This window comes from Schistocerca cancellata, chromosome 1, assembly GCF_023864275.1.
Source record: "Schistocerca cancellata isolate TAMUIC-IGC-003103 chromosome 1, iqSchCanc2.1, whole genome shotgun sequence".
In the NCBI taxonomy this organism is placed as follows: domain Eukaryota; kingdom Metazoa; phylum Arthropoda; class Insecta; order Orthoptera; family Acrididae; genus Schistocerca; species Schistocerca cancellata.
In genome coordinates, this window is record NC_064626.1 from 409,582,150 (window position 1) to 409,608,824 (window position 26,675).

At 37.8% G+C, this 26,675-nt stretch overlaps 1 protein-coding gene across 1 annotated transcript in view; it reads right to left on the reverse strand.

Annotated features, from left to right (window-relative positions):
• Nucleotides 1-25,654, reverse strand: part of LOC126175714 (dihydrolipoyllysine-residue succinyltransferase component of 2-oxoglutarate dehydrogenase complex, mitochondrial) — a 74,008-nt gene extending 48,354 nt beyond the window's left edge. The window contains exons 1-5 of the mRNA XM_049922650.1: nucleotides 25,499-25,654; nucleotides 18,756-18,847; nucleotides 13,191-13,261; nucleotides 349-423; nucleotides 175-230 (exon numbers count right to left, since the gene is read on the reverse strand). Of these exons, the coding sequence (XP_049778607.1) occupies nucleotides 175-230; nucleotides 349-423; nucleotides 13,191-13,261; nucleotides 18,756-18,847; nucleotides 25,499-25,588 (384 nt within the window). The 5' untranslated portion in view covers nucleotides 25,589-25,654. The remainder of the gene's footprint in view (nucleotides 1-174; nucleotides 231-348; nucleotides 424-13,190; nucleotides 13,262-18,755; nucleotides 18,848-25,498) is intronic.
• Nucleotides 25,655-26,675: the final 1,021 nt, after the last annotated feature.

The window sequence follows — 26,675 nt, forward strand, 5'->3', positions numbered from 1 at the left end:
AAGCAAAAATTTTTCAGCCATGGCAATAAGAATTGAGTTGTTATCTGAAAGTTACTTCTGCAGTACACTCTTGGATGTTGTTTCTATGTTTGCATAGCTTTAAACAAGGTAGAAATTAACCTTATGAATGTAAAGGTAGCCATTTGTATCCAACCGCAAAAACATATCACATACCTTATCAGTTTCTATTTCCAAAACTACTTCATCTTCTGAAACAGCATCTCCAACAGCTAGAATTAACAATATAAATTTAGAAGATTTTATATTCTGACAATTTTACTGAAATTTATATGCATGATATTTCTTGTTAATAGATAAATTCACATACAGGAACAGCAAACAAATTACCTTTCTCCCACCTCACATCTCCTTCCGAAACAGATTCTGCAAATGGTGGTACATTGACGATCTTCACTTCCTCACCTGCAAAAATAAAAATACATATGCTGAAAGATTTAGCACAGCACAGAAAAACTAAATTTCTTTCTGAAAAATCAAACAACAGTTGTATATTTTAACGCTTTAAGTCTTCCAATGAAACACTTGTCATAACACACAAAAATTACACAATGGGGGTTTCAAAATCAACTCAAATTGTACTGGCAAACTGACATACTTCTTGATTTAAAGTACAAAATACAAAATTAGAGCCAAAGCAGCCTGCATTCACTATAAGCAAAAAGGTGTTTGTAGATCACAATGACTTCAGTGCATGCCCACATAATTAAGACAAACAGGAACTCTACACTATCACAGTATATAAGATAAAGGCAGTTCAAAATACTTTCATTTGACATAACACATGTCAAGAAGCCATTGTGAGCGAACCTCACACAGCTCTCCAATGAGAAGGAGAAGAAAGATTTTAAGCACATGAAGAAGTAACAAAATGATATCTTTCTGCAGTGGGTAATCCAAAACAATGAATAGAGGGTGTATCACAACTAATGGCATAAACACATATAGCTGAAAGTACATGATAACAGAAGCAAAAGAAGTCAGTAAAAATTGGTCTGCAAACGAATCATTTGCAAGATAATTGTGATTTGGTTTCTGCCAGCCACCACAGACTTGATTATGTGTAAACTTCATCCCAGTTGTGAAAAGGTAACAGTACCATACAACATTAAGAAAAGTTATAAGCGATACTTTGGTAGAATTGCTGGTGCTCTGAATGAACACAAATACTTGACAAGCAATGAAAAGTCTCTGCTCCAATTCTTCAAATGTGTTAACCATAGTGGCACACACTATACATTTAAGGTGGCCCAAATACAGAAATACATGGAGTTCAGAGCAGGTAATCTTGGAGGTTGCAGTACAGAGCCTCCTTGCCTGATTCACCTTCAGCTCATTATGTCATTTCACCATAATTGTAAAATGTGCCAGTGTTTTAATGTTAGCCAGCATTAGTGGAACAGTTGCTTGAAGACAATGGACTATATCAATCCATTTTTAGTGTCAAATTGTTCACCTCGATAGCTGAGTGGTCAGCGCGACGGAATGCCACGTAAAGGGGCCCAGGTTCTTTTCCTTCTTTTCCTTCTTTTCCTTCTCCCCCTTTTCTCTCTTATTTTACCCTCCCCTTTCCCTTTTTTTTGTCCATCTCTTCCTCTCCCTTCTCTCTATCCATCTCCTCCTCTTCCCCTTCTCTGTCCTTTTCCTCCTCCTCGTCTGTCTGTTCAACATCTCCTCCTTCCCATGCCTGTGCCTCTCTCTTCCTCCCCCTGTCTCTGTTCATTACTTACTCTTTCCTTTCTCTGTCCATCTCCTCCTTTTCTCTCTTTCTCTATCCATTTCCCCCTCCCCACTCTTGTCCATCTCCTCCACTATTTGCCTATCTCCTCCTCCTCCCTTATTGTTTGTCCATCTCCTCATCCTCTCTTCTCTCTCCATGTTATCACACTCACCCCAATAGGAGGCTGGGAGTTCCCACCCCTATGGTACTCCTTTCCAGATTGTAATTAATATGTGTACAAAATTTGACTGAAATCATTCCAAAGTTTCAAGATGACCTTTTTACTTGTGGCTTTGCATGCATACTCACATGTCAAATATATTTAGTATACTTCACATGTATTTGTACACATATTTCACCTCTACGTCTAGCAAATTTTGCACTGCATTTTCATTTTTTTGCAGTTCAATGTTTATGACACTGTATCTTCTGAACTATGTGCTGTACACTTATGTAATTGAACATGTATCTCCAGTGGTATATGTGTGTATTGTCAGTGAAATGTGTTGTGAGTTGAATTGATAGTAAAGAAGTAATAAATTAAAACGTCATGCATGATGTGGCAGTTTTTCTCACATCTCAGTATTTGATGTCATATCTCTTAAACTATGTGTTGAACAATGAAATATTTTTGTAGGTAGATTCAGCAGCATATGTGAATACCGTCTGCATAAAGTGTTGTGAATATAATTATAGTTCAATTCTTTTATCTTGGCAGCTCACGCATGCTCGCCCAGACGCGGCAGATTGCTGCGTTGCCAGTTGCACACGACGCACGTGCCAAGAGAAGCAGCGCCATAGTATAGCATAGTTCACAAGCTTACGTCTAGGGGGGAGTGCGCAGTTCATGAAGTAATGCCACCATGGCCGCATTAACCCTTTCGCTGCTACAGAGACGTGCTCCCCGCATTCCGCGCTGTGCGCGATTTTGTCACTGCACTACTCGCCTGTGCTGACACGTGGTGTTTCGACTGCTTTGACACTCTTATCATTCGATTCCACAAAAACTATTTGGCCCAAAAATTAGATTTTTACACATCTTCTTGACTGATACCTTTTATATGAAATTTAGGTATCTTGTCCACATTTCATTGTCAACATTGTGGCAACTAAAATCGACCATACGGAAAGTATACCCTATGGACTTTTACCTCTGCAAACTCTTCAAAATTTCGTGCAATGGTTTACTACATTTAATGCTGCACAATAACTGGGTTGAACATCGAAACAAAATTAAGTCATTTATGGGGGAAAGGTATCAGTCAAGAAGAGGTGTAAAAATCTAATTTTTGTGCCAAATAGTTTTTGTGAAATCGAATGATAAGTGTGTCAAAGCAGTGGGAACACCATGTGTCTGCACAGGCGAGCAGTGCAGTGATGACAAAAGTGCGCACAGCACGGAATGCGGGGTGTGCGTGTCTACAGTAGCGAAAGGGTTAATGAAGAGACAAAGCACTAGAAATTTCAAAAAATTGCATTCAAACGAATAAAATTCGTGAAGCAAGACACTTCGATATTGTTTTTAAATAAAGAAAATATTAAGCACTGCATAAGGTTTGAACCCTTCTCCTTTTGCTTACCAACCCAACGCCTTAACCGTTACGCTAACGTAACTCGTCCTACAATGTAACTCCATGGGACTCTAACAGGTCACGCAAAATACTGACAAACGCTCCTGGTATGACTATGAATTACTCACACTTCGTCGAAGTACAATAGGAAATAAACAATTACCGCTGTTCTTTATTGCGAAAAAGCGGTTCGTGAGATTGATACAAACACCTTTCCTTGCTATCGCCTGAATTAGGTGTCGTATTGCTTGTTTGGTTTAATTAATTAATAGAATATGAAGCAACTGGTATAAAGAATGCTTTTTCCAAACTTTCTATAAAAGAAAGTCTGCTATCGAGACATTGCTTTTGTTCTATTACTTTATTTATGACTGAACGTTTCTAAAACTGAAGACACTCGTCCGTGCTCTGCTCTGCAGTCGAGATCTGGCAACGTCGTTCTCTGTGCATTGGCTGACTGTGTTTTGTGACGTCAGATGCGCAGAACGAACTTAAACTTGGCCGCCAACATAAATGACGCGCACTTTAGTGATAAATTTAAAAGTATTGCATGATGCAGTAATTTTTCAACATTCAATGTTTATAACATCAAATCTCCTGAACTAACTGTCGTACAACGACGTAATTTTTCTGGTACATTCAGTGGTATATGTGAATACTGTCTGCAAAATGTGTGACAAACAGAGTTGGTAGTAAATGCATCATAAAACAAAACATTATGCTTCACGTGGCTGAGTGCATTAACAGCACAAATGTAGTACGTTATAAACTTTTTTCCCTTTGTCATTCTGTGGGGATTGTCAGCAAGAAAAAGTTTCATAAAGGTTTGAAAGTAGTGTAAACTTCACAAATCTCTAAGTGCTCTCATTCTCAAATATTGGATGGCTACACTGTTTCTCCACCTCTACCCCCAACCTTTTAACAAGTGGTTGGTTCTTACCCCACAGTGACTCTTTCCAGCGTGTATCAAGTTGCTGAAATGAGTCCAGATATGTGGAGGTGTTATGTGCTCGCACCTACATAAACACCCCCCCCCCCCCCCCCCACACACACACACACACACAATTATAATTTGAGTGGATACTTTAAGACATTTAAATCTACATATCAAAAGGTGAACAATCTTTTTCCATGTGATCTATTGTATAGCAATTGGTTGGGGTAGGTAGTTGATTGGTACTATGTGGCCTTTCAATCCTGTCAGGTTATGAAGAAACAATATTGGTAGGAGTACTTTCTTTGAGAAAGTAGTGTTCCATCAACAAAACATGTATATGCCATTTTGTTCAGAGTTTGGATTTAACATAAGTGTTTGAGACACATCTACGCTGAAGTGAATTGTTGTAGGTAGGTCTGTTACAGTGAATGTTAAAAATACATCTGGCCTAACATTTATGAATAGGGGTTTGGTTACATTTGTTCCCAATGAAAAGAAAATTGGTTATGAGACACTGCTTTCTACACTTAATGTTGTACATGCTAATTGCCACATTGTTCATTGTTCTCATATACAGCAGGAGGTGGATACTTCAGACATGCATAGCGAAACCAAGATATCAAATCTATGCCTTATTTCAGATGATGATGATGATGATGATGACGACAACAGTGCACCGGTGCCTGAGGTGATGAATTTATTGTAGGTGTCATGCTATTGCTTCAAAACATATATTTGGCCTTCTGTGCAAATGGAGGACAGAATTTAGACAATGAAGGTTTATTTGATATGTACATGAAGAACTTTCCTTTACTCTCCCACTATAACACAGAGCACACGTTAAAGTTTATTGCTCACAAGCCTGTTCTTATTAACAAAACTGTAACATATGTTTACATGTACATGTTTGTGCAGAGACAGTTACTAATGAAAATGCTGTGAAAAAGAAGTTCTTTGAGGAACAAGGACTTATTGAGAAGATAATAATACACACACTCATATAAATACATGGAAGTTTAGCACATATTGCAAGCCTTCTACGTCAGCTTATGTTTCTAAGGTAAAGGACTGGCCCATCCTCAAAAATCTTTGTAAAGCAGAAATTAAAATTTTGCAGGCTACTTTTACACGTGTGTTCAGGCATCAGTTACAGAACCAAAAAGGATGATATGATGCAATGTGAAGTTACATATTGTACACAACAGAGTTTATATGGCTATTTGTAAACGCAAATAAAAGGAAATATTCTAAATATAGGTTTTGCATTAAAGCATGTGTCTGCAAATGCCTTCTTTTATTCCAACTGGGATCGTGGGATAGCCACGACAGATACAAATACAACACCCGTCATAGTAGGGCAACTCAATATGTTAATTATATATGACTGTAGTATCTGTTCCCGAAAGAACAGTTACCGTTGATGACCATGCAGCTTTGCTGGAATGAAATGATAATTAAATGGACACCCTAGCTGCAAACAGGTGTTGATATACTTTATTAGGGACATTTGAAAATGTGTGCCCTGACCGCGACTCGAACCCAGGATCTCCTGCTTACATGGCAGACACTCTATCCATCTGAACCACTGAGGGCACAGAGGATAGTGCGCCTGCAGGGACTTATCCCTTGCATGCTCCCCGTGAGACCCACATTTCCAACATGTCCACACCACTACATTCTTAGTGCGCCTAATAGATGTTTGGCCATCATACTCATTACTCATGGCAGATTAATCTACAAAGTCCCGTACGAGTTCAGGCATAGCGTGTGCGTTCGCACAAGAAGGTCAATGGCCGGGAAGCCATATTTTAACTATATATGACGGTAGTATCTGTTCCCGAAAGAACAGTTACCGTTGATGACCATGCAGCTTTGCTAGAATGAAATGATAATTAAAGGGACACCCTAGCTGCAAACAGGCGTTGATATATGATGTTAATTAGCTCTGCAGGTGATGAAGACAGGAATCTATCATGAGATAAATGAAATTATTCAGGCTGTTAAAGGGGATGAACATTTTGAACATTTAATTATGATGGATTACTGGAATTCAGAAGCAGGAAAAGGAAGAAACAGAAAAATAGGAGAACATAGTTGGGGGGGGGGGGGGGGGGGGGGGGGAGGGGGGAATGAAGAGGAAGCCACCCGGTAAAATGCAGCACAGAGCATAATTTAATTTTTGCTGATACCCAATCATGAAAGAAAGTTGTACATGTGAAGAAGACCCGGTGACACTGGAATGTTTTGGATTGATTATACAATTGTAAAACAATTAAACTTGACATTTCCAGGGCCTGATGTCAACTATCAGTTATTGGCTATTAATTGACGACTGCAACTGAAGAAACTGTAAAACAGTAGGAAATTAAGTAGATGCAAGCTGAATAAACTGAAGGAGCCAGAGGTTGTTAAGAGTTGCACAGGGAGTATTAGGTAACACTGGACTAAAACAGAAGAAAGGAATACAATAGAAAAAGAATGGGTTTCTTTAACATATTAAATAGTGAGGACAGCAGATAATCATACAGGTAAAAAGACAAGGCCTAGTACAAACCCTTGTGTACATCAGGAGACATGGAATATAATTGAAAAAAGAAGAAAATGCAGCTGAAAGTGAATACAGATGTTTAAAAATTGAGAAAGATAGAAAGTGCAAAATGGCTGTGCAGAAATGAATAGAGGAAAAATGTTAGGCTGTAGAAGCACGCATACCTAAGGAAAAGCTAGGTGCTACCTATAGGAAATTTAAAGAGACCTATGAGAAAAGAGAAGCAACTGTATGAATATCAAGAGCTCTGATGGTAAACCAGTACTAAACAAAGAAGGGAAATATGAAAGATGGGAGGAATAGTCCATATAAGGGGATCAAACTTGAAGACAATATTATACAAACAGAAGAAGAGTTAAGTGAAAATTAATGGAAGATACCATATAGCATGAAGACTTTGGCAGAGTACTGAAAGACCTAAATGGAAGCAACGCCCCTGGAGCAGACAACATACCCTCAGAATTATTGGGATCCTTGAGAGAGCCAGCCATGGCAAAATTATTTCACTTCATGTGCAAGATATATGACACAGGTGAAATACCTTCAGATTTCAGAAAAAATGTAAGGATTCCAATTCCAAAGGTGCTGATAGATGTGAATACTATTGAACCATCATTTTAATAAGTCATGTTTGCAAAACTGTGACACAAATTGTTTACAGTAGAATGGAAAAAGTGGTAGAAAAACTGTGGAAAACCAGTTTTGGTTCTGGAGAAATGCAGGACGGGCGTGAGATAGGGTTGTAATTTACTTCTGATGTTATTCAATCTGTACATTGAGCGAGCTGTGAAGAAACTAAAGGATCAATTTGGATACGGCATTAAAGTTCAGAAAGAAGAAATAAAAACTTTTAGGCTTGCTAATGATATTGTAATTGCTCAGAGGTTGCTAAGTAATTGATTATAATATGAATATGAACCACAATGAAACATGGGTAACAGAATGTAGTCTAAATAAGACAGGTGTTGCTGATGGAAGTAGATTAAGAAATGAGAGACTAGGAGTAGTAGATCAATTTTGTTATTTGGGCAGAAAAATATCTGGTAATGACCAAAGTAGGGAAGATATAAAATGCAGATTGACAATAGCAAGGGAAGTATTTCTGAAAAGAGGAATTTCTTAACATCTAATGTAAATTTAAGTATTAGATCATATTTGATACGTCCTTCACTTACAACCACAGCTACCCGCATCACTGACATGAATGAGCAGTTGCCTGTGCTGCTAGACTGTATTCAAAACATGCCAGTCTATTTTGAAGTAGAACTTAAGCCAGCACCACAGAAAATGCAGCACTAGCTTCACCATGAGAGGCATCAACCTCAAGACCAGTGGTGTGCACATCCCAGACAACAGCACCACAATCAGGAGCACACAGATATTACTCTGCCAGGAGTGTATTTAGGGGGGTGCCTGGCTACTCTCCATTAGTTCAGATCAATGAGCCACTGCAAGCAGTTCCGAGGCACAGCAACCTCCAAGATCTACACAATGTAGTTCCAGTAACAGCCCAATCTCAAGGATGTGGCACCGCAGCCACTACAAGCAGACGAACATCAGCCAAGGGACTTAGTCTGTTCCAACTTGTGTTCACGTGGGATTAGTTCTCCGAGATTGGTATTCCTTTGTGGAGCTGGAAGGTTAACTGCGCTCTGATCACTCTCATTATATGACCAACTGGACTTTGACCCTGAACCAGTAAGAGCAAGTGATAATTGGACTTAGGAATTATCGTCACAAGCGTAACTAGTTCAGAGAGTCTGATCTTTGTGATTCTAAGGAACATATTAGCTTTCCCGAGCGTGTGTGTGTGTGTGTGTGTGTGTGTGTGTGTGTGTGTGTGTGTGTAAACAGACAGACTAAATATCCTCCTGGTTTATCAATCATAAATTCACAGTAAACTTAATCTGTACAGAATTTATACCAGTAGTCGAGTAGGATAATTTAGTTGTATTTTGAATATTTGTGTGTAACTCACACCAGTCCTTGGACAGAACACGATGACGACAACACCACCACCACCACCACCACCACCACCACCACCACCCCCCAATATTTTGTCAACTCCAAAGGACACTCCCCCTTCTATGGGACCCAACATGACCTTCAAATATACATTAAACACTTCCTTAAATATTTCAGCACTTTCTACGTCAGGTTTCATTCAGTTCCTGGTTGTGTGTATAATTTGACTGTGACAGCTTTTCTGGAGGGTAGTAAATTCAGGGACTTAGTTATGAATAAGTCCGGGGATTTTGTTATGAATGCAATTTAGCTACTCTCACAGCCCCCTTGTTAAATGTCTTCTTAGAGTCAACTGTATAGCATTGCAGGCTGGAAGTCATTTTTGACCTTAGCTCAGAAACTGAACTGTGTTCTGGACTCTACTATATTGTACAACACTTAACTTGGATCCATCAAAAGAGGTTCAGTATGGATAAAAATTAGCAAAAAATGCAGTGGCAGCACAGCTAAAATCAGCTATTGAAATAATTATCATCACACTTCGATTACCAATATTAATTACCATCATCAAAACAGAGGAAAAGAAAGGCTTGGAAGAAAGTTCTGCGAAACTTGCAGGACTAGTACTATTGGAAGAAAGGATATTGTGGAGACATGGTTTAGCCACAGCCGGGGGGATGTCTCCAGAATGAAATTTTCACTCTGCAGCAGAGTGTACGCTGATTTGAAAGTTCCTGGCAGATTAAAACTGTGTGCCGTATCAAGACTCGAACTCGGGATCGATCGTTGTCTTTCGCGGGCACGTGCTCTACCAACTAAGCTACCCAATCACGACTCACGACTCGTCCTCACAATTTTACTTCCACAAGTACCTCATCTCCTACCTTCCAAACTTCTGTGAAGTTTCAAATCAGTACACACTCCACTACAGAGTGAAAATTTCATTCTGATTACATTTTGTCTCCCTGTAATTATATGTGCTGTGTAAAAATGGAGTAAAAACAGTGTCAAAACTTTTTAAGGTTGAAAAACTCAAAGCTGGAAGAGGAAATTTTGTCAGGACTACTGTTATGGAAAATTGGCAGAAGTTAATTGCAGGCCTGAAGTAATACTTTATTCCTGGTGATTTGTATAATTTTAAAAAGCTTAGGTAAGTTTTTTTAAAATGAATTTTCTGTGTAAAAGGTAGTTTATAACATTTTTCATTACATTCTTGTTTATTTCTTATTCTAATACAGATTTCAATAACACTGAAGGCTGCAGTTCACACACATTATCAGTAAATGTGTAGATGACTCTACCTTCAAATGAAAATATTGTTCGGCTCATAGATGACAAAGGAAATGAAGATGAAGGGCAGAGCGTAAACTGAGTTGATAGGAATGGTGGTGCAAGTTAACTGATAGTAATATATCTTTTATTTTGAACTAAAAAGAACCTCTAATTACAGGCAGGAGTGCAATAGGTAAATCATGATTCTGTTATAGAAACTTCAGTGTCAGAACAGCACTCCAAAAACAAAAGAAAAGAAAATGTTCTTGAAGTGTGAACATAAACGTACATTGATGCTCGGGGAACATGAATTAAGAACAATAACAATGAAAGTAGATAGTGAAATTAAAGAAATGTAACTAAAATAAATGGAAAAGAAAATCAGTTTTTCAAAGTGACACTTCCTTAATAAATTCCAATTTTGTAGCTGTTGTAAAATACCACCCTGATTACATTGTAGCTCCTGTTCCCTTAATTTTCAATTGGTACTGGAATTTCTTCATAGACTCTTCTCCTAACAAATAGTGTCACCTGCTTAAAATTCCTTGTCCGATGCACTGACAACTACACTGTGCAAGTCAAATGCTGCAGCTATAACAACTGCCGCACAATTTTGTTTTACTCTGAGTCCTCAACTTAAACAACTTAGCATTTTGGATGTTAACAAACATTGCCACAAAGTTTCGAGCACGATTGTGGGATCGAACCTATAATCCTCTGGACTGCATTCCAGGACACAACCACTGAGCCACCGCACGACAGTCTTATTCATCGACAAGTGTGTAGTTACCAGAGCAGTTTAAGGACTTATTTTGCAGTTAAAAATTTAAGGTGATGTCTAGTTACTGATATTCAAACCTACAGAACATTTTTGTAAGAGATATTCAATCATTACTGGTGACTGTCAAACTACTTGTATTTATTTTTCATTGCAAATACTTTAAATTTCCATTTATTAAACTGCTGCTAAGGGTCTACAAAATACCTTCAAAATAAAAACATTAATTATAAGTCATCTACAACAATTTTATGAGTTCAGTTATAATCTGCCCTGATTACTTACATAGCCAATAATTTCTTAACCTAACTTTACAGATCTAAAACATATTTTCAACTTCAGCAGAGTGAGAGTGGCATATACACAAATTTACATCACATTTCGTGTGTTAATGATAACTACTTCATTATTTACTTTTTTACACTTGTATTCATGCAAAAAAGCATTGTTTTGAAATACCACTACACTGTAACAAAGTAACTCTAATTTCTATAAGCACCCACAAGCAACAACAAAAATGGAAAACACGAGACATGATTTTGTGGAACAAGTATCATTCATTATACAGGACTGAGTCATTGTGATTCTATATGTAATACAGAATACAGTACTGTACATTACACATTTCAATTATAACTTGATAATATCTTATGCCAATATCATTATAGTATACCCACATACATTTATGGGTCTAAGACGAGAGATAATCTTGGCTGCTCTGTGCTTTGCCCCAATGACATCCTCAAGATCTACACCCTGAATGAATTTTATGTTAATAATGTGGATGTATACATGCCATCGCGAAAATTTTGTAGCAAGCAATATGTATTTGAGCTAAGAAATTCCTCGCATGCTCATATTTCTTCAGTATGCTGCAAGTCATCCAATGTGCACACCTGGCAGCAAAACAAGTCCAGTCCATTCAGACCAATCTCTTTCAATTGCACAATCTAAAGAGGGGTCCGATATCGTAGTGGGTAATAAAGCGTACGAAAATTCAAGGAATAAAACAGTCAAGGAGGCCTGTTTGATACCTACAGTAGCAAATTATTAAGTATCCATGCATACATCACCATCACCGTTGAATAACAGTTCATGTGTCAATGGGAGGAGGTGCTGGAAGTGAGGGCAAAACAAGTTGTTGTATGAGATTGACAATCCAGCCATGATGTCACTCCTTCCAGTCACTGAGGGCCTGCTAACTTGCCTCCAGATTGGACATCGCCCGTTGGTACAAAGTTTCCTTCTCCAGAGTAAGAGGAATTGCCAATGTGCAGAGCCTCGATAATCATAATGTGGCCCAAAGATTAGATGGGGACTTCCCTCTATTTTTGGCAGGGATTGCCTATCAGTCACGCATATGTAAAATTTTTGCCTCTGTTAAAGCTCCTCCCAAAGCTGCTAGAAAATAATAGTTTGCAACTCAAGCTGTGCTACAGCAGTTGAGATTTAGTTGTCTTCTATTTCCTAGCTGTTCAGTTTTATGTGCTCTTTACATTTTTATAATTTTAATATCAAGTTGACTTTGTGGTATGTCTTATCAAAAAGACAAGGAAAAAGATAGATTGCTACTCATCGTAAAGATGACATTCCAGTCTGCGCTGTCAGAGATGGCAGTCATAAAGGTGAGACGTGTGCTTGCATCTATGAATGAATGAGTGTGTACTTTTCTGAAGACGGGAAAGGCCAAGAGCTAAATCATAAGTCTTTTCATTGTACCTGGCTGCAACTCAACACATCATCTTTACGGTGAGTTGTCATCTTCACAGTGAGTAGCAATCTTTTTCCTTATACTGTTGAGATTCCAACTTGGAGTTCCCACTGTTTTTACTGTGAGGTTTACTTGTTAAGAACACTAAGTATTTGAGAATGTGGAGTAATGACTCCACTGTCATGCAACCATGTCCCAAACAGCAACAACAACGATAGCTACTGCAGCGGAATCAGCAAAAACAACAGGGTTGGTCAGGTCAGTATTTGATAAAATTTTAAGTAACAACATGCAGGGACCTCTAAAGACAAGCGAGTATCAAGTACCTGACTAAGCTAGCATATCTATTTCAAGAACATGTTTAACTGATACATGTACTCTTTAGCGTGACTATCGCAGTTCATGGTAGCAGAGGTCAGAAGTTAGCTCAGCACATTTCAGAAAAAAAGTTTAAATCTGTCAGTGTTTGTATTTGAAACATGAAGCAGTTTTACGAAGCAACTAAGGATGCCTCATTAAAAGGCCCAAGGCCTAATCCGGAACTGCCAGACAGTTTCATTCTGTCTGGAAAATCCAATCTTTGTAACTTTACATGCCAGTCTCTACTTTTTACAAAGTTAAATGCAGAACAGAAATTTTCTAATGCTACTACAAATCATCTCCAACTTACACAGAAATGAAGACGATTTAAAGTCTCTCACAAAAACGTTGCACGACCGTAAGTTCTCCATCTTCATAAACCTATAAAATACAAAAAGGAAATTATTCAAATTGATTCCAGTGTTTTTATGAGAAAAACTTAGGTTTTAACAGGTACAAGATACAGATTAAGTATGGGAAATCAAAGTCAACCTCTTTCACGTTCTTTCTGTACTCTAATAGAAAGTTTCCAACATAAACATATAAGAAACTATAAACTGAAAAATCAGAACACAGTCAACTTACAGGGGTGAGAACTGAAAAAGACTACTCGCCACAAAGAGCTCTAATGCATGTTTCCAACCAAAAAATGGGAAAGATGATGACTACCCACATCTTAAGAAAGAGGAATAGATCTTGCTATGCAGAAGAGAAAGGAAGGAAGATTCATTATTAACTTCCAGTTGACAGCAAGGTCATTAGATATGGTGTACAAGTTTGGATTGGAAAAGCTACAGAAAGAAAGGTGAAGTACCTTTCTCAAAGGTATATTCCCTTAAGCGATTTCAGAAAACTACAAGAAACTTAGATCTGGATATTAGATGGCAATTTAAATCCTTCTCCACCTAAAAAATAGAGCCCAGTATTTTAAGCAATGTGGCAGAGGTGTAATAGGAAAGGAGAGGTAATGACTAAAAGAAGCAGCAAGCAATATATTTACGTACAAGCAGGCTACAACTACAAGGAAATATACTTGGTATCAAAATTCTGTTCGTTAATGCTTCTTAAAACAAAGTACTTGATTTACATTGCCACAGATATTTAGTGTTAACTTGGATTCTGCTGTGAACATTTAGCAGAGTACTGCTGAACAATATTAAAGTTCAACATAATGGTGCAAAGTTCATCAGAGAAAAATTAATACTTTATTTACAACAATCTTTACAAGTTCTGTATGTCCATGGGGAATTCCGTGCCGCCACATAAGTAGTTTCATAATTTGCAGTATGCAGAATTTTAAGGAAATCAGTAACAAACTTCTTTATGAAAGTAGAATTTAAATAAAAATGCCTCCTCTATCTGGTGAGTAGTTACCTATTTTTCATATTGTTATTCAATCCTCAATTTTACACTGTTTGATTCTGAACTGTCCTTCATCAGACTCAGACAAAATACACACATATTTTCACACAAACACAACTCTCTCTCCATTGAAAAATGATACCAATAGGTCTCCTGAATGTGTCTGTAGGACTAATATTTCCAATTCTATTCAATTTATAAATGACAAACAACCAAATATCAGTTACTGATGACTCCTACAATCTTTTCATGAATTAGTTTGCTATTCTCAAAGAAGATGTTAATCACAACTCGGACAATTTACTAAAAATCAAGGCTGCAAGATGACTAATTAATCATATACATAATTGTGTCTCACAATAAGAATACACAATTTTTAAAAAAGTCCCTACCTTCAGTTTAGGGGTGTAATCAAGAGTGGGACAGGAGAGGGGGGGCGAGAGATGGGGCGGGGTGGGGGGGGGGGTCGAGAGATGGGGCAGGGGGGGGGGGGCGAGAGATGGGGCAGGGGGGGGGGTCGAGAGATGGGGCAGGGGGGGGTCGAGAGATGGGGCAGGGGGGGTCGAGAGATGGGGCAGGGGGGGGTCGAGAGATGGGGCAGGGGGGGTCGAGAGATGGGGCAGGGGTGGCGTGAGATGGGGCAGGGGGGGGGGACGAGAGTTGGGGCGGGGGGGGGGGCGAGAGATGGGACAGGGGGGGGGGCGAGAGATGGGGCAGGGGAGGGGGAGAGAGATGGGGCAGGGGGGGGGAGAGAGATGGTGCAGGGGGGGAGAGATGGGGAGAGGTTGGATGGTTGATTTGGAGGAGGGAACCAAACAGCAAGGTCATCACCAGGCCCATCAGTTTAGGGAAATCACGGAAAACCTAAATCAGGATATCGGGCCTGGATTTGAACCGCCATCTTGTGGAATGCCATTCAGAACATCGACCGGGGGGGGGGGGGAGGGGGGGGGGAAGAGATAGGTGGAGAGGTGGAAGAGAGAGGGTGAGAAGTAAGAGGGACATGTAGGAGGAAAGAAAGGAAGGGAGGGGTGAGAGGGGGTAGAAAAGGGGGGAGGGGTAGTGGGGAGTGAGGGGGAGGGGGAGGGCGGCAGCACACAATCTGGACAGGGAACAATGACAGAAGACAAATGGGAAAAGGTTAAGTGAGGCAGTGGTAAACAAGTTAGTAGAGGATTAGGCCACGGGAACTGCAGCTTGTGCTGGAGAGAGAATTCCCACCTATAAGAGAAATACACAATATGGGAGTATCCATATTACAAGCTTAGTGAAGTCATAGGTGGTGGTGTGTGCAGCATATTTGGCAACTGTCAAGTCTGCAATTTTCTACAGTTTGGTGGTAGCAATCCTGCACCCCATGGGCCATTCCTTTGTGAACAACCTGTCCTAAACACTCACCCACCGATTGCTACTACAGAGTAGTCACAGGCCACCACCAAACTGTGACAAACCACAAATTTTACCATCCAGTTGCTGACCATGCTACACACCAGAACACAACTGCCTAATAGCTGCTTCAGTATGCATGTCATCTGGATACTCCTTTCCAGCACAAGTTTCTCTGAACTATGCAGGTGGGGATTATCTCTGCAACATATCCTGCATTCTAACAATCCCCCTGACCTAACCCTCCGTTAAATCATTTATCAATACCTCACCTTACCTTTCCCGTTTTGTCTTTGGTCATTGTCCACACCACTCCTTCCCTATCAAAATCATGGACTCACTCATTCACTCCCCCCTCACGTCTCCACCACCCTTCCCCCCCCCCTTTTCCCTCTATATTTTATATGCTGTACCCCCTCAGAAGTCCAAACCCAAAGTTATCAGATACACACTGGCTGAATGATGATTTGGGAAGTTGCATTAAACAGAGGACACCTTTTCCAACATAAGTGAGGAGCACCTCGTTTCGGGCACTATGATTTTCAATTCTTTTCTTATTTGATGTGCTCTAGAGAACATTTTTCTAACCTTTTCACAGAGCAAGAAATGGGAAAAGTAGAATGAAAGACAACAGTCTAAACACCTGCTGAGCTGCCTTCAAGCAGAAGCAGATGATCGACAGCATTACTTTAGAGGATGGGTATATTCTGTATAGCAAGACTGCAGCAATCATCTTTTTGGACACAGAAGGCATTTTCTTCAGTTAAGAATGCCTCTGTCAAGATATTAATAAACATTCTTTTAGTCATTTTTCAAAGAACATGTTTGAGATGCTAAATGGAATCATGTTTTAGTAAGTTCAAAATACCAACAGCTGAATATTTTTCTTATTGAGTGTTTACACTAATTTGATCAATAGTGTATTGTATGAATGGAACTGCAATTTGCATGAAAATGTTGAGACAAAGTGGTCATTTGGATGCACTTTAATAACTTTTCTTATGTCTTGACCACACTTTATTATTTCCGAAAACACCTTACACATTTTGACATTCCATCATTTTCAAAGGCTTTAAAATAAAACACGAAACTGACATCAGAAGATATGAAAATATACCACTGGTAAGAGACATAGTACAATGACAAGAATATGGCTTTATAACTTAGAAGTGTTATGTCGATCATGTAAATTTTTTCCATTAGATACATGTACAAAGACAACATTCTCAACCACAAGACCAGTGCGAACTGCTACTAAGAGAAAATTTTGGAAACCAAGTGCACTAAACCACTAGGCAGCACTGCATAAATGGTACACACTGTTTTTTGTTTTGCTTACAACTACTATTTTCATCATTACGTCATGTAAAACAATTTTATCAGTAAATATGGAAATGACAGCGTTTTACAAAATGGTATTTCTTTACAAAACAACATATAAAAGATCTTCTGAGTGGCCAAAATTAATACATTGTAAGAATGCTGGTTGGTGCTGGATTTTTTCTTATTTTCACAACTTACAATTTACAAATTACTAGCATCAGTAAAAGTTCATAAATATCATTTTTGTAAGAATTTACGAAGTTGACATATACCAGCTGAGGCATATAACATTCAGTTATGAGCAACAGGTGGCTCTAATGCACTGCTATTTCTGCCAATGAGAAAAATGCTTGTACATACAGGAAATTCAAACAATTTGAGAGGCACAATCTTGGAACCCCATACATCAATTCCATCAATATTATATGGAAACCATCCCATATTGTCTTATGTAATTGAAATGCCTTAACCCTCAGAATCAGTTTCAAGCACCATCCAAAAAAACAATCATGTCAAAACCAGTGCAGTTTTTAATGCTAATGGTACATGGTACACTGGCAATTGTGTTACCTTACGTAACTTGTTGCCTTTTTACTTATGTTACATGTCACAACTTTCTTTTTTATTTCTCCATGAACCAAAGAAAACTCTTACAGAAATAGGTATAACTATACCACAAAACCATACACTATGATTGCACCTATGACAACTGAAAAATTAAAAAAAATTAAAATTATAGATATTACAAGAGATGGGGGGAGGGGAGGGGGGGGGGGAATTAGTTAGAATTGTCACACTTGAAATAATGTACATGCGATCTTCTGTGGTTCTATGAAAAAAACTACAAAATTAAATGCGCTGAATTATGTCACACCTGGGAGGAGTTGTGAAATATTACAAACACCATTTTACTTAAAGACAGACACTTTCTGCACTACAACCAAGTATAAATAAATAATTTAAGACCAAAGCATATAGAATGCATGAATTGAAGGATTCATATAAGCAACAGCTTGCAAAACCAGTAAAAAATATTAAAAGTGACGTTTCCCTATCAAGCATTTTCGGCTGTACAGATCTATGGCATAATATTATAACTGATGCGAGTACAGAAAGAACATAGTATAGCATAAAATACATCACATGTCTCTGTAAATAGCTGCAAATAATTAGTGTATACACAATGAACAGTGTACTGTTACTTTTCTTGTTATCATGCTAATATGTTCTAAGTATGTGAAAATGTTGCACACTAGGCATAAACTGAATGAGGTTGTTAAGACACAGGGCTCAGACTTGGAAGAATGGATGCTCTGCTGGATCATCCTGATTAAGGTCTTCCTAAATAATTCCAGGAAAAATCCCTGATGGTTCCTTGAAGAACACATGACCAATCAACTATCGCATACTAATTAAACACAGCTGTATATCTTTAGATGAGACATTTTTTCCTCACACTAAAGGTGACAAATCCTGTATCACTGTAAAAATAACCTGTACAAGTAAATCACCATCCTACTAAATACCTAAAGCAGAACATTCTCAGGGTTCTAAAGTGCCAACTAATGCAAATTACAATAACCTGCACTTACAAATGCTGTGTGTAGCAGATTATGGTCCAGTATTTGTCTTCTTAATTGATTTCATATATTACAAGGTGCTCACTGAAGAGATCCGCAGAACACGATTTTTGTTTTGAATTACAATCAGTACTGAAACCTCATCCAATAAGTTTTCTTGTTTTTCTTTGGGGAAATGTCATTAGCTTATAATACATTAATAAAGAGAAAGAAAATAAAACTACCGTTTTACTGCTTGTGCAGATGTAAGACGTCTTACTAAGGTGTGGCTTGAGCATGATCTGCATCCGTGATATGATCTTGTTTTGAATGTCACCTGAAAAAAAGAACAATAGGATCAAGTTTCAAATGTGCTACTTCATACATAATGGATGTTAAATTACACTAAAATTTAACGAGAACGATGAGTAACAGGGCAAAGCTGAATCACACAGAAAATAGAAAAAAATAGGGGGACACAGGTGGGATAGGAACAGAGGGAGGGGAATCCATGATAATCAGAGAAATAAAATGCAAGTCAACCTTGTTGTTGTTGTTGTGGTCTTCAGTCCTGAGACTGGTTTGATGCAGCTCTCCATGCTACTCTATCCTGTGCAAGCTTCTTCATCTCCCAGTATCTACTGCAACCTACATCCTTCTGAATCTGCTTAGTGTATTCATCTCTTGGTCTCCCTCTACGATTTTTACCCTGCACACTGCCCTCCAATGCTAAATTTGTGATCCCTTGATGCCTCAAAACATGTCCTACCAACCGATCCCTTCTTCTAGTCAAGTTGTGCCACAAACTTCTCTTCTCCCGAATCCTATTCAATACCTCCTCATTAGTTACGTGATCTACCCACATTATCTTCAGCATTCTTCTGTAGCACCACATTTCGAAAGCTTCTATTCTCTTCTTGTCCAAACTAGTTATCGTCCATGTTTCACTTCCATACATGGCTACACTCCTTACAAATACTTTCAGAAACGACTTCCTGACACTTAAATCTATACTCGATGTTAACAAATTCCTCTTCTTGAGAAACGCTTTCCTTGCCATTGCCAGTCTACATTTTATATCCTCTCTACTTCGACCATCATCGGTTATTTTACTCCCTAAAAAGCAAAACTCCTTTACTACTTTAAGTGTCTCATTTCCTAATCTAATTCCCTCAGCATCACCCGACTTAATTTGACTACATTCCATTATCCTCGTTTTACTTTTGTTGATGTTCATCTTATATCCTCCTTTCAAGACACTGTCCATTCCGTTCAACTGCTCTTCCAAGTCCTTTGCTGTCTCTGACAGAATTACCTTGTGGAATGATAATCTGATAATCCCCGAGATGTTCTTATTAAGAAGTAATACAAAATTTTAAGTTGAAGTTAAATCCAACTGTCACAAAAGAAGATACCAATCTGAGACAATACTCACAGAGTAACTTTTTTAAGGCAATGGTTATTTACATAATTCTTCAATACTTTCCTAAGTACTGTCCTTCTGTCAAAGATCCTTACCACATGACTACTAACCCTTTCAGATCTGATTTTTTTTCTGTAAAAAAGGAAAATTTTTTAACATGATTTTAGATGAAAGATTTATACAAAAATATGTACCTGTTTTCAAGATCATACTTTTTACACTTGGCTTCTTTTTATGGACCAAAATAACTAATTCTGAAATATTCACTGTTGCAAAACATAAATTGATCATTTGTTAATCATTTTAAAAAATAAAAATAATATTATTCACTTGCGCAGTGAACTATAACTAACCAACCACTTCCGTACATTCTGGTGGTCACAAGCTGCTGCGCACTGCTACACTGCCTTGATACTTTTATAGTGATGCCAAAAATTTGGCAGCACTTGTACAAGACAAAAAGATTAAACATATGTGTACTTCAGGTTTCCATTGGAAAAAAACATTTCTGTTGCAGCTAGGAGACAGTAAAAGTTTAAGGGGTAAACTAGGAAGAGAGAAGATACAAAGAAGAACTACACAGTTCATGAAGAGTTCATTTACTCAAACAAAAAATTACTCGTAAAATTATGACGAGTCTTGCCGGAAGGACGAGGAACATACTACAGTCACCCCCTACATAGGTAATAATAAGCCAATTGAAATTCACTACTACAAACATACAGGCTTCCTCTGGTCTTTTACTAACATACCAGTCTTCAATACACAATTCTTTCTGCTCCTGCACACTTTTTCTCTTTTTCATTTATGTATCCATACAACATTAGATAGTTTTCTGCCCCTTTACGTATTACTTGGTAAATAGTAACTAACTTTTTGTATACATCTACTATCAATTTGCCTGGGTACATGCTTCACTACCTTCATTTAATTTTCCTTAGTCATAATTAAGTCTTTCACTCTAGCCTTTGCCGTGATACATACGTGTGTTTCTTGTCTTTCCTAGCGTTTCTCAAAATGACCTCTATATTGCTCAATGATGAATACTTAGCTTTCAAATGGTTTGTGAATGAAAAGCGAAGACTCGTTGCCAAAGTCATAATTGGTAATAGACACTGACTGGAAATTTTCCATTTCAGCCACAACGGAAACTGAGTGTTGAAAACTCTGTTAGTTTATTAAAATTATCCCAGACAAATTTAATTCTATTGTTTGTTTATTTTTTGTTTGTTGAGTCATTGCCTTCAAAAAGCACTATTAACATTTATTACTACATCTGCAGCGTTCAGCAGCTATGCATCAAATTTATAGTTTTATTAAAGCACTGTAAAATAATATGACATAACAACTAACTTAAACAAATTTAACTTTTTACTGTAGAATACATCTGTAATCAACACATATTCTATCAGTCAGTTTACAGGGTCTGGAGAAAGTTCAGTAGAGCCATTCACTGACATTAGTGTCTAACAATTCATGTATAGAGTATAGTGCACATAGTTTTAGGTCTCTTATAAATTTGTCCTTATATGGTTAGTTTATATTTTTTTGTTTTGCTGAATGGTCTATGGTTTTCCTTCACATGGATGACACACAATGATGATAAAGGCAATCTATAATTATTATTACCAATTTAGGAATAACGGCTTGCACTGCTCCCTTTCACTACTCTATGTGACACTTTTTACTGCCTTCAAAATGTGTGAAATCTTATGGAACTTAACTGCTAGGGGCATCAGTCCCTAAGCTGACACACTACTTAACCTAAATTATCCTAAGGATAAACACACACACCCATGCCCGAGGGAGGACTCAAACTTCCGCCGGGACCGGCCACATAATCCATGACTGCAGCGCCTTAGACCGCTCGGCTAATCCCGCGCGGCTATACTGCCTTCTTTTGTAGTAACATCAAGTTTGTTGTAGACTGAAAATGACTCTATAGGTGTATGGTAGTCCATGGCAATACAGCTGTGGAACAGAGTTTGATATATTGTTACTTTATATTGGTCAGTAATTAACCTTTTCAATCTCCTGAGGAGGTATATTACAAATGACAATTTCTTGTGTATATACCCAGTGTGTCTGTTCCATAATAGTTTTTGATCTGTTACAACACCCAGCACTTTACTATTTCTAAATGCTTCAAGAATGTGTTGTACTGAGGCTGCATACCATATGCTGAGTTTTTCAGCACTTATTTTTTGTCTTATTTGTGATCAATGTTCCAACGTTGTTTCAAAAAGCATATGTAATCTGAGGACTGCCTGGATAGAATTTGTTTCCTTTGGCAACAAATCTAGTGTCATTGACAAATTTTAGTATGTGACTATCTTTGATTATGTCAGTAACAAAAACTAAAGAGTATGATGGTAATTAGACATGCTCAAGCTCATTCCAAAGGAGGTAAGTAATCACAATCCCGAGGTTCAGTCACCAAACAGAATGAAAAGAATAAATAACCATTAATCAATCAAACCAAACTCAAGAACTAACCCATTTCTTTATTATATGCCCCCCCCCCCAAAAAAATCAGACACCATATGATTGCTTGTTAGGTACAAATGTATATGAATATAAACTCACACATATGCAGTAGATTTATAAAATGAAACCAAAACAGGAAAACCAATGGAAGGGATGATTGATACACTCATTCTAAATATTATTTAAACTCTAGTTGTTGGTATTTTCAAAGGAAAAAAATTGCTGTAGAGGTGGATAAGTAAAGTTACGAAGAGGGAGCACATATTTTGGAAGGAAACAGTACTGAAAAAGTCACTTAAAATTCAGCAGTCAGAAACAGTATAGTAAAGGATTTTGAAATAACAGCTGAATGTAAATGTCACTTTTTTTCACCCAACTGTTCCTTTATTTTCAGATATTTTCCTGTAACTTCAGTCTGTTCTGATCATGAGAATGGCTAAAAATTTCCTTTACATCTGGCTTCTGCAAATTTCTATCTTTCCATTCTCCTGATGAAGGAAATGTGAAAAAATATCTAGCACAGATTCAAATGGGCTTTTGACTTAGAGTGCATCAGCTCTGCTGTGGAAAAACATATATTCTCTACAGCAAATATTAATGACAAACAGTTTTGACATTATGTTCGAACTAGGACAATGACACTGTAATAGAACAGCATTAGCCTAATACATTTAGCAACGGACGAAATGAATTATTCAGCAGTCCTAGAAAAAGAAATAGTTATTACAGAGAAATCTATAAAAGAATCCAGTAAATTACAGACTAGATACTCTAACATCCATTTTTTTAAAATAATAAAGGTCCACAGACAGAAGTAAGGTACAACACAAGATCCAGTATGGTTTAACAAAGAAGGAATGAAGATTAGGATTCAACAACTTATTGACAATTGAGCACAAGTTTGGACAGAGGAAGAAAATCAGCCATACCTTTCAAAAAACAGTCCCAAGTTTTGACTTTAATTTGGATGGCTTGTACTGCCACCTCCCTAATATGGGTCCGATGTCTTATCACAAAAACAAGTTCAACAAAGATCAAATCATTTGGAGCAACAATAAAAACAAAAACATTGTTGAAAAGAGGCTTTGTCTGTATAAAAATTCAGAGCTGATGGTGCATATATTTATGGTATCCACTGATTTTCAACACACAAAATTTGCTTTAACAGAGGGATGGATAAATGACAGGGTCAGTACTCTCAAGTTATTCACAACTGCTGTTACAGGACCAAGGACCAAGAAGTTGGCTAGAGTGTGATATTGGACACCCCCCTCCCCCCCCCCCCCCCCCCCCCCCGAAAAAAAAATCTTCATTGTGGGGACACATTAACCTGTAGGATAGTCCAAGGTGTGGGTAAGATTGGAAGGCAATAATTTGGTTGCGAGTTGCAAAGTCAGTGACTGCAAATGCCAAATAAAAGCTGGGGTAGCAGACTGATCTGTAACATAGCCTAAGATTTGTGTTCACACCATACTTAACACTTGTTTTCCATATTTAACACACTTTTCACTATAAAATCTAAAACTGCAAGGTGAATACAGAAACCTTATATCAGATAATGGATGTGTGATTTGATACATATTATGTACGTACATCACAAAATAGGGAGGAGGGACAGACGTCCACCGTGTAACTGTAACCAAAAAATTATGTTTGCAGATCAAATAACAATTTTCATACAAAAGACATTAAGCAGAACAGAAAAAGAAGATGAAAAATAGAAGAGAAAATTTTTCGGTTTATGGAAAAGTCTTGCAAATACAAAAGTGGTAATAACAAACATTCATGTGTTAGTGAATAATCCCTACATATAAAATTAGATGAATGATGTGTAGTCCACTTTTTAAGGGCACAAATGAGTAAAAATTTTTGAGTTGTTCTCATAGGCTCCATCACACTTCTAATCAGAGAACAGTACAAACGGACATTAATAAGAATGTACTGAGGGCTTATCTACATTACCCTCAAACTCAGTATTGTGGCACAAATATGCAAATACATAGATTAGCACAAGTAAAAACGGGAGCTGTATGATATATCATCGTCAGAGCATCATGGAGACAGCACTGTTAACATAGATCTGAGATTCATAAGACCACAAAAATAATTAGTACCGTATTAATAACAAACGTTTTAACCCAACTGATCTTGAGCCCCCTCCCAACTGTCAAATGTACTAAATGCATGTTTTATAAGAACTATGAATTAAGTATTTGACTTAAAATCTGTTTTTTTTTTATTTTTTTTTTTTATTATTCATGTAGTTTATGAAACGTTTTGATGGTTACCAAAACAGCTACACATGTACAAGCAACAGTGGTGTTCAAAGGCAATTTCTCGGGAGGAGAAAGCAAGAAAGATGGGGACACCTATCGAAAGTAACAAAAAAGTTAATCCTACTACCTCAGTACAAAATGATTTCTCCCAAATAAGAAGAAAGAGTACAATCTATTCAATTCTCAGTGATATGGCAGCTACATCAAAAATATTCAGCCAGTGTAACAGAACACTGCTTGATAAAATGTCCATTGAACAGCTAACATATATGGTCAATTTCAAATAATTTTGCTCTTGATATTCCAATAAAATTATTTTGCCATGCATCCATGCTTTACTGTTTACAAATTGCAATTAATGTACCAGGTGGCTATCTCGACTTACAAATTCCGCTTTTTAAGAGTATCACTTTCAAAAAAATTAAAAATATAAATGTATTCATATTTTGTTGATTATGAATTAAATTGCTGTTGGATCGTGACATTCATTTATTTATGTTGCTTTTGCAAGTAGGGCATTCGTCGGCGTCCTTCAAGTGAGCTGGATGAGAACATGCGAACTTTCATCCATAAGCGAGATGCATACTCTAAAGCCATTTATTATGTTATCTTTCTCACGGATTTTCACAAATTCTGAGACCTGTGCTTTCCTACCCACATGTGATTACTTAACGAAAATAAAAGAGAAAAATGGGAGAGTTGTAACCGTAATGGTCTGCACTGTGAATCTAATTTTAAGTAGCACCAGAAAACTTTCACGTGTTACGGCACCAATAATCTATAAATAAATTGAAATAATCACCTGAGACCATTCATTCTCTAAAACTTTTTGTGTCAATCTGCTAACGCTTCGCGGTAAATTCCGCGATGTGAAAAATAACATCCCTGCCATCACCAACACACTTCTCCCTCGGTAGTCGGCCACTGAGTGCAGTCGCTGTTTTATCTTTGTCTAGCGGTAATGCCACACCTCAAAAGCAATATTCGCTGGTACAAATGTACGAGAGTATTTTGCAATTTGTATCAGGGTGGAGACGAAGGGGCAGAAGCTGTTCAAATCACATGCCACTTCCTTCAACAGAATCGGTATTAATTGATTTCACGACCTCTCCCGGAATGAACAGTACAGTTCAGAATGAACAAGATACAAGAATATGCACCTTATAGAAACCTGTAGAATTAGTTAATAAACGAATTATTTTTGACAATTTGCAATGCGAATTGACATGCTGATCCAATAATGTATGAACATGGCAGTGAGGCATATTTGTTGACGTTGATGGTAAGGGTATGCCCAGTGTCAACTGCTACCGAATGAAATATTAAGAATGTTGGTTATAGGAAATCTGAAATTAATCTTCAAATTGTATCATGGGTGGAGCTGTATTTGGGCGAAAATTGTGTTTCGCGTGCTACACGAACGTATAGTAAACGAAAACAGTGACAATTGGAATGTTAATCTGTACTAAGGTAAATGGAATACAGTATTGCCCATTACAAGAATACAGTATTGCCTATTACACTTTCGTCTAACCAGTATAAGAGCCAAACAGAGAATTGGACAAAACCAATAGCATTTCAGAATGGTATTAGTGTGGCACGGGTAATTTTAATAAGCGTCCCTTATTCGCTAAAGTTAAAAGCGTAGCAACTATCGTACAACTTATATAACATGTTTATCGCAGTGTGGCTGCGAAATCACAGCAAATATTAGAATGTGGATTAAATCGCTATTCCTCGCTGGCGTTCAAAGTACGGAAAGACATGTATGCTGAACAGCTACACGAGAAGTTTGTCATGTTTGTAATTCGTAAGGAATAGTGCGTCCTGCGATTCGATTTCGCGGTTTAAACTCCCACCGCGATCGTGACACACTGCAGTGTAGTAGTTCAAGGTTCCACAATGACGTAATTTAGCGATGACGCATTCTTCAGAGGTAGGGCACCCACCGCGATACATCCGGCTCCTGTCAGTACATA